The sequence below is a fragment of the Aptenodytes patagonicus genome, chromosome 14 (assembly GCF_965638725.1).
Source record: "Aptenodytes patagonicus chromosome 14, bAptPat1.pri.cur, whole genome shotgun sequence".
Lineage (NCBI taxonomy): Eukaryota > Metazoa > Chordata > Aves > Sphenisciformes > Spheniscidae > Aptenodytes > Aptenodytes patagonicus.
Genome location: NC_134962.1, coordinates 11,196,630 through 11,205,828, shown reverse-complemented (window position 1 = coordinate 11,205,828; position 9,199 = coordinate 11,196,630). Strand labels below are relative to the sequence as shown.

The 9,199-nt window shown below is 47.4% G+C and overlaps 1 protein-coding gene across 1 annotated transcript; it reads right to left on the bottom strand.

Moving 5' to 3' along the window:
* Nucleotides 1-5,562: 5,562 nt before the first annotated feature.
* Nucleotides 5,563-9,199, bottom strand: OCSTAMP (osteoclast stimulatory transmembrane protein). The gene is made up of 3 exons (XM_076352221.1): nt 9,009-9,199; nt 7,046-8,090; nt 5,563-6,033 (listed from the first exon to the last, which is right to left on the bottom strand). Exons 1-3 carry the CDS (start codon nt 9,050-9,052, stop codon nt 5,692-5,694), a joined length of 1,431 nt encoding a protein of 476 aa, XP_076208336.1. The 5' UTR covers nt 9,053-9,199; the 3' UTR covers nt 5,563-5,691.

Sequence of the window (9,199 nt, the reverse complement as noted above, 5' to 3'; positions counted from 1 at the left end):
AAGACATTTCAGCGGTCAAATCAAAGAAAGAGAAGATCTTCCCTTCTAGAAAGCTTCGCATCAGCATTTTTTTTGCTTTGCTTCACTGAAGTCGTGCTTCTTTTGACACTTTTGAGCATGGCACAAATCACTAGCACCTCACACCCCGGGAGGAGGCTTCCCACAGAGAGGGGTGCTCCATGTGTTCGCTGATGCCTCCTTGGGTACGCTGCATGGCACTGCGAGCAAGGGCACGCGTCCAGGGCAGAGCATGCACAATGCTAAGAAATAGCTTTTATTTGCTTTTATTTATGTTCATTAATATTTCCTTTTCTAAAGTCTGGTGCATGTAATTGTTGCTTCTTCATTGCAGTCACAGTGCTTTCTTCATTGCAATTACAGTGCAAATACTATAGACAGGATAAATGCAATAAAAATAGAATTTGCTTAAAAATCAGGAAATACTTCTGGGGAGGTGTTTTTGTTTGCTTGGTTGTCTGCTCTGGTAGGTGATGCAGGTTTGTGGCTATGGATGAGATCTTTCCTAGAGCACTGTCTTAGCTGAACAGTTTACACTTGTTCCTCAGTATATTAAGGCCATTCATTCTTGCCTGCCGAACAGCCGTAAGCAGGAACTTAGCAAACATTTTATCTATGAAAAATCCACAAAAATACACCACAAAACCCCAAGGGAATCAGGGGCTTCAGGGTGGATTCTGTCCCATGTGTGAGGGTCTTTCTGTCCCCTGGGCTTATTGCATTGGTGGAGGAAAGAGTAATCCATGGGCCTTTCTCTCTTGTAATTAATACTTTTTCTCTAGATAATTAAGAAATCTCAAGCCTCAACAAGCGCAAAGAGAAAAACAGGCAAACAGCCCCCGCCTGATCCACTCCTGCGTGCCCTGCCAAACAGACAGCTCCGCAGGCAGCACGTGGTGGTAACTCCTGGGAAAAATGCTCTCAGGGTGACCTGGTGGGGGAAATGACTCCGGACAGGGTCACCCCCATGCCAAGGCCAAAATAAAGGACCTCTCCCCCAGCAACGAGCCCCACTCCGACAGGAGCTCCAGAGAGAACTGCCAGTTGCAGTTGCAAGTCCCCTCTCTTGCCCAGCCCTCCAGAAACCCCCCCGGTTCCCACGTCCTCAGTGGGTTACTGCAGCATCCAGCTCTGTAACAGCAAGCAGCAGGAAAGGGCAACTGTGGATACAGCGGGCTGCTCCGGGTCCCCCAAAATCAGTGGGAACATTTCCACTGGTGGCAGCTGAAGCAGATTTGAGTTACAACGACAAGCCACTGACAGCAGGGTCAAGGCTGGCATCGGCAAAGCTGCGGGTTGGCATTGGCACTAATGAGCAACAGCAAGGAAGTTTGGTACCCATCACCAAATGCTCCCCAGCCCCCCCAGAGCACCCCAGCCCTGCCTCTGCCTCATTGCACACAAACGTCTGACTCTGAACTTGCAATTTCATGAATATCTAAACCTAGAAGCCAGATGTGAGAAAATCCTTCCCTGCAGAAAGCGGTTAGAGACAGTAAATGAGCCACTGCGCTAGTGTAGGAGCAGCATTGCCCAGCAGGGATTTCGCCCGTGGAGGAGGTGGACACGCAGGCCCTGCCTCGTGGGCTCCAGACCCCACACCAGGGACTCACGGGTGGAAGCAACACAGGGCAAAGCTTCCCTCCCCGCATCCTTCTGCCTGCGAGACGGGAGGGTGGTGCTGAGCGAAAACGAAGGCAACGAGAGCCGCAATGAGCAGAAATGAGGGTGGGAGTACGGAGGGGCTCCGAGGGATGAAAATCCCTTAGCAAATATCAAGGCTTGTAAATTAGTCCTACTTAATAAAAATATGTGACTATATTAACTTTGCCTGCTGGTTAAATCTGTTCAGTATTTCTCTGTTGCACCATTAAGCAAAGTCTGGCAAGGCAGCTTACCTCTCAAGCACAAAATATGGCACTATCTATAACGGGTAACATTTTCTGTTTTGTCATGCGTTTATCTTGCTGAGGAACAACACCTCGCAGGAGAGCAAAGCAATTTCCAGCAGCTCTGCCTCCCGCCAGCCCCCCCACCCAGGGAAAGCATCGCAGCCCAATTCGGCACCAGGGACAACGTGCCTGATGTGCTGCACAAGCTGTTCCTGCTGAAGCAGGGACTGTCGGAGCATCCTCTGCTCCTCAGGGCTTCCCTTCCCATTTCTGTTCCTGGGATCCTGCTGATAGCCCCAGGGAGGTGAAAAACCAGGTAACTGCAGGGACTAAGCTCCTTCCAGCCATGCTGGCAGGTCCCCTCTGCTCACCCCGTGCAGGCTGCCCTGGGTCTCTGCCGCACACTTCTTTAGGTTTAACTCCATACCTGTGGTTTCCTCATGACTCTCCTTGCTGGTCCTGCAGGCTGGAAACCACCCAGAGCTCTTCTTCCCCGAGTCTCCCACTCAAGTATCATGTTTGCCACAGTTTCCCGGGTTTCATTTTTCACATGAAAATGGGTTAAGTAAGTGGCATAACGGCAAAGAGCCAACTCTCAAAATCCCTTTTCTCCTCAAAACAGATTCATCACTTACTTAACTTATGTATGATACATATCTATATTTGATGACATCAACTCAAGCAACAGTACTCTTGTCTTAACACCTTTTCACAGGCATTGATTTCTCAGTGATATTCAAGCATATCAGCCTTCAGCATACACACGTTTTAACATCAGTACAACTTCACCTCTAAAATAACTGTAATGGGTATCAAAGTGACTTTTCCTTCCTATATTTAAAAAAAAAACCCTTCTGACACTAACGAGACGACACTTCACAGCACAGTGTAACACTTCACAATGTTTATTACCCTCCTTTCTAAGTAAAGATACCTCAGCATCAGTATGATAAAAGCCAGTTTTTCGGCTACTGCCCAACCTGCACCTCCTCACCAGCGCTTCGCAAGGTGTTCACCTTCCAAACCCAAATTCTTCCCTTACTGATTTCTACATGGCTATTAAAGCAAAAAAAAAAAAAAAAGTGTGAGGGTCACGAGGCTGAGGAGATGGATGGCACGTGGGGCACGATCCATCGCCTCCTAGGGCAGATGTCCAAACGAGGGCAGGAGAATTGACCCCTAGACACAGGCAGGCAACAGGGGCTCTGCTGCCCATGGTTCCCTGTCACTGAAACCGCTGAAACTGGTGTGATACCCACCAAAGAACTTTATAAAAATCTCATCCTTAGTCTCTTCTGCAAAATGGAAATGGGAGCACATCTCTGCTTCATGAAGGGTTTATGAAGGCTGCGACTCTGGAGGCAGAGGCAGAGCGGCAGTACCTCACACTGATTATTATCCTTTCAAGCAGATGTAATTATGCTAATCAAGGCTTGTCTGATGCTGAATTTTACAATCTAGAAGTGCAAAGTTCCCAGGATTAGTCTTTAGTGGTTAAAATTTAATGGGAGCTGAAGAGAGCGGGAGCTTCTAGAGAAGATGGGAAGAACCACTCTGGGGTCAGTTTTTCCTAAGAAATACGATTTTTGAGGCTGAAAAGGGGTGTTTCAGGAGCTGCTTTACATGCTGCTCAGCTGCTCTGGCTGGGAGCTGGGCAGCGCCTGTCCAAAGGATGCAATGGGACACTCAGGGTGGTACTTAGTCCTCTTAGTCCATCTCTGTGGTCTCATCCGCTCCAAACCCCCATCTGAACCGGGAGGGCCCATCTCTAAAGCAAAAACCGTTTCAGCCTCCTCTCGCCGTGCCCCAATCTCCTCTGAAGACCTCCCCTGGAAGGCAAGGAGAGGAACTGGATGTTGCTCAGGGGGGTTCCCCAAATGCTACTGGCCATAAAAAAAATATTTCTTAAAGATTAATGCACATCTCTTGCCAAAAAGATGGGCCTTCCCAAGGAAAACTTTTTTTAAATATGTTTGTTGGAAGGCAACATGCTGCTGGGATGGTTTGCTGGCTGAAGGGGCTCCTCAGTTCTCCTCCCAGCTGTTTTAACCCCTGGCTCCAGATAATTTTGGCTACTTAATGGGCACGTGGAAATCCTTTAGCTTTCCCCAAACAGAACAGCACAGAGCATTTTCTACAGAAACCTCATGACAAAGCCCCCTAGTTGCTGTAGAGGCAGGAAGGTTCTTGGATTAATCATCAGAACAGCAGGGAATTAAGAAACCTGGGGAGATGAATGCACCAGGGTTTTATCAGATAGATGCTTAAAAAAAATAAAATCCAGACCTACTTTGTTTCAAGCACCTCAGAAGCTGAGAGAATTCGGTGCATCTGGCTGCAGCTGCCACTTCACTTCTGTAATTTAATCTCATTGAGGTGCATTATGTCAAATAATTACCTTAATGAAGACTCTAATGGGAGAAGGGAGGAAAATAATAGGATACTTTGAAGAAACGAAGCTGCGAAGTTGCTTTGTTTTTAACCTGGCACTGATTTAGCTCCCCCTCCTCTGGCTCTTGCCCTTACAGATGTGTCGGATCTGCCTCTCTTTCAAAAATAACATGTTTCAGAGGCTGCCCCAGTGATGGATTTTTGCATCTTGGATACAATACCATAGTTTCTGAGTTTGAAACAACGCAACATGTAAAACCAGCTCTCGATTCAGGCAAGTCCAGCCCTCCAAGTCCTGCTACTTCCCTGGTCCCTGCAGAGCGCTGATTCAAATGTCAAGTATCTGTCTACCACTTTTGAAGTCCTCCAGGATGCTGGCCTAAATTAGAATCATAGAATCATTTAGGTTGGAAAAGACCTTTAAGATCATCGAGTCCAACCATAAACCCAGCACTGCCAAGTCCAGCACTAAACCATGGCCCTGAGCGCCACGTCTACACGTCTTTTAAATACCTCCAGGCCCACTTCCCTGGGCAGCCTGTTCCAGTGCTTGACAACCCTTTCAGTGAAGAAATTTTTCCTAATATCCAATCTAAACCTCCCTGGCGCAACTTGAGGACGTTTCCTTTTGTCCTATCGCTTGTTACTTGGGAAAAGAGACTGACACCCAAATTGACCTTTATTGGCTGGTCTCATCCTCTTCTGAGGTCCTTCAGCTATTTTATTTATCGTTTATTTTGAAGAGCCCTTGTGAAGTGATTTCCTGAAGTCCTCATGTGTTGATGTGCATCTCATGGTCATGTTGGTCCTGAGTTTATTTCAGTGACCTGAAATGACACTTTCTTACGGGAATAAACTATCTTCTAAAGGCTAATACTTATCCAGTCTACACAGGTTTCTGTGCATGAAACCTGAAAGAAAAACTCCCTGATAATTGAATGAATCAACTCAAATGAGTTTCCTTTCTTGCTGCCTAAAGGGATAACTTGAGAAAGAAAGGAAGCGTGTACTTCTTCTAGCATGGATGTGGCGGGGAAGGTAAACGAGCTCTTTCCCCACCCTGACTCCCACATATTTCCCAGTTAGCCTTGCCTAATGCTGTGGATATCCTCCAAGTCACATGAGCTGTCTCCCACCATTCCTGGAACAGCTGACTCCAGGCCTTCTAGATTTAAAAAAAAAAAAAAAGGAAGTAAATTTAGCCCATTTTTCTCAAATTAATGCAAAATGTGACATTTCACCCTTTTTTTTTTTTTTTTGGCAAATATTTTTCCCCAGACTCCAAACACTTCTCTTCCTCTGGAAAATTAAACGCATGATCCTATTGCAGAAGCCTGCGCCTGGCCACTGCCGCAGGTCTCGGGCATTCCCTGTATTTCCAAAAGTACCCTTAGCTTCTCACACAGTTTTGCTCCTCCTTGTGTTTCCTGGACAGCTTCCTGTAGAGGTAAAGTGCTCGCTTCTCCTCCCAGCTCTCGAAGAAGGAGCCTGCGATTTTTCTGCACAGGCGATGTGCATAGGTTTCCAGGAATATGATGGCGTAGAGGATGCAGAAGAGCAGCCCCACCACGAGCAGCACAGAGGGGTTGGGAGGTGTCGGGGGGCTGATCCTGCAGTGGGCAGAGCTGAAGATCAGGTAATGGTGGTAGCTTCTTTCAAAGTTCTGAAGTGGTAATTCTTCGTGAGGAAGCCGTAAAAGTTTCAAAAGAAAGGGCAGGATCCCTATTTTAGCCTGAAATAAAAAGAGTTAAAAGTTAAATGGGGTATGAACAAAACAAAATCAATTGTTTACTACAAAAACATCAGCCTGGGGTTGTATAATCACCTTACAGCTTGTTTGGGTGTGTTAAGAGAGGGACATTGAAGTGCATATGTGCTTCAGGCTGAGTGAGAATAACAGCATGATCTGTAGGCGCTGAGCACTTGGCACGGTGAGACCCAGTCCTATCTGTCATCTTTATCTGCTGTTACAGAGATCATAACAGGTATTCACTGTGGGAGATTTACAACGAAACACATAATACAGACAGCAGTATTAGTGGCTGCATATTTGAATATTAGAGGTATTTTTCTAAGCCCTGATTATTTTACTGTAAATTCATCAGAAGCAGGTATCTGCGCTAAGGAACCCCGGGGCTGGGGCGGGAGGCAGGCTGCATGGTAGAAGAGGAAAGCTAAAAAACTAAACCAGAACTAGTCCAGATAAAGGGTATTAAAATAGATAGAAACTGGGGAGGCTTGTGAAAAGGATTGCACAGGGTGACAACAAAGCCAGTGAGCAATAAGATGAGGAAACATCCTCACAGCCGAGACGTGTATCCATCTGCTTCCCCCTTTCTTTTGTGCTTGCACCCACTCTGCGGCAGGAGGGCAGTGCCGCTGGGACGCCTGTTCCTCCACCCTGCCTAGGGAAGGGACCTGGAATTACGGGGAGGTCTGACTGCCACGTGCTAGCAGCATCTTGGCAGTGTGAGGCACTATTTGCTCCCCTCCTCGCTCCCAAGGAGCTGTGATTTGGAGCGGGTATATGCTGCTATTTGGTGCACTGGAAGGAGCACAAGAGGTTGTGCCTCTACCTCCTCCCCGCCAAGCCTGTTACGTTGCTTGTCCAGCTGGCTGCTGGGGAGAGAAGTAAGGGTCGTGTAAATAAGGCTGCAAAGACTGCAATCCCCACCGCCGCCTCCTGTGATGTGATACGCAGCGGGGTCCCCGTGCAGGGAAGGAGAGGGGACCCCAGCACTTACATTGTATTTGATGCTGAGAGCGACGGGCACCGTGGAGAACTGAGCTGCCTTTTTCACCGCGGTGTCTGCCACGCTGAACGCAAAGTGGTCCATTGCCATGACCACCAGCATCAGCATCAGGGCCACGGTGAGGAGCATGGCTTGCACGAGGCACAGCATTACTTCTTCCCGGGACAACTTCAAGCCTGTTGGTCGAATGAGGTTTTTGGATGAGCCCACCAGCAGATGAGCTGCTTTTCTGTCCACAGCTAAACGTTCCAGCTTCTTGGTGATGTAAAAATTGTCAAAACGGAGGTTGGTGAGATAATTTTTCAAATACCAGGCGGACTCAGAACAGAGATAGAGCATGGAGAAGCCAGCAACCAGCTTGTTTCCTACTCGTACAGTGTCTTTGACCAGTACCTCAACAGCCAAAAAGTCCCTCCCAATTTTCTCACCAGCAAGGTGCATTTGCTGGTAAATGAAGGAGCTGTTCTTAAGCAGTGAAAACTGAAAATGTCCATTCATAGGCCTATAAATATTAATGGAATGAACGTTTTCTTGGATTGCATCCCCAAACTCCCAGGAAGCTGTCTCTAGCAGAGCAGTTGAGTTCAAAAGACTCTCAGAGGAATTCTTGCAGATGCACTTAATAACCTGCAGTATGGTTTTAATGTTGCTTATGATGTTGGGTGTTACGTTAACCACTACAATCATGATGCAGGTCGACAAGAGAAGCTTCTGGCCTTGCTTGGTACCTAACGTAGGCATGATCATACTGAAGACACAACGGGCAGGATGCACCAAGAAAAGGCTGAGGAGAAGGAGCAGACTGAAGGAGATGGCCATTGCAGCAGAGAGATGCCAGGAGTACTCCAGGGAAGCAAACATCCAGTTGTAAAAGAGACCTCCTATCACCACTGTAACACAGGAACACTGCAGAAACAAGGTCCACAGCTCCCTGCCGTTCGCTGGGACAGGCTTGGAGTAAACTGACCATAGGTCTGCTGCGGTCCTGCGCACCTTTGGGAACAGAAGGTCTTCACAGTAGACACGGGCTCTCATCCTGTACAAAGACCAAGTACCTGGGTGTTAGCAGAGGAAGTATGGAAACGTGCTAATTAGGGGGCTTTCTCGAGATGATCACTCATGGGTCTTTATAACGTCCTTCTCTGAGTGCCTCCACTCTTCTCTACCTCTCTGCTACCCTGAGTAGCTGGGACTGAGATCTTCCCTGGAAGCACACAGGACAGGGAAGTTCAAGGCATTTCTTGAAAGATCAAATACCAAGTACAATGCGACTGTTCCTCCTCTAATGCAAGCGCAGGAAAGCGTTGTATTATTCTATAAAAATCATAATAAAGTCATTCAGAGAGGTCAACACCTAAGCAGTGGCTAAGAGTGGCTTTAGTGGTTATTTAGAGGATGCTGGAGGGAGAAAGAGGCAGCTCCTGGCTGCTGTGGAAATCGTTAGACCAGCTCTGTAATTACAAGGTGTTCAATGGATAAGAGGCAGTTGAGTGGGAGTTTCTGATCTCCCTGCCTCTTAAGAGGAGACCAAACAAAAATCTGCAGGTTTAAGAGTGACAAATACAGAACTGATCAGAGAAAACAGTTTCACACTGAAGCTCCAGTGCCAGAGGAAATCTCCAAGGGTAAGAATTTGGCCGCTGCAGACAAAATGAAATGTCCCATAAAGCTATTTAAATGTCTAATGAAAACAAACGTTTAGAAGGAATATAATTTCTCAGGCCCCACATCTGGAGTGACTCTCCAGAGACCAGAAAACCTGGTGGGGAGAGGGAGCATTTCCCCAGGATTAAACCTAGCCAGGCGATCCCCGTCTCCCCCCCACCCATGAGCAGCCTCAGTTATCCTTTGAGGGAGTATTTTGACTAGCAAAGGAGGTTTTTCAGTGGAAAAAGGCCATTCAACAGCTATCAAGACAGAGGGAAGGAGAGGGATTAAAGCAGACACTACATACCCGGCGGCAGAGAGGTGCCCCAGTCTTGCTTGAAAACTCTCCATGCTCCAGTGCCTTATTGCTCTCAGAGAGGATCCTGGATGCAGCTGCTGGGAGACGCAGGATAGGAAACCAAGGCACCAGAGAGCCAGGACTCAAAAAAAAAAAGATGTTTTAAGGCAATTCAGATCAGCAACGCTGGCAATTCGTGA

Coding starts and splice junctions, on each gene's coding strand:
- OCSTAMP (XM_076352221.1), bottom strand. CDS start 9,052: ATGGAGAGTTTTCAAGCAAGACTGGGGCACCTCTCTGCCGCCGG. Junction 8,091..9,008: donor GGGCACCTCTCTGCCGCCGG/GTATGTAGTGTC, acceptor GTCTTTGTACAG/GATGAGAGCCCGTGTCTACT. Junction 6,034..7,045: donor CTCTCAGCATCAAATACAAT/GTAAGTGCTGGG, acceptor TTTTTATTTCAG/GCTAAAATAGGGATCCTGCC.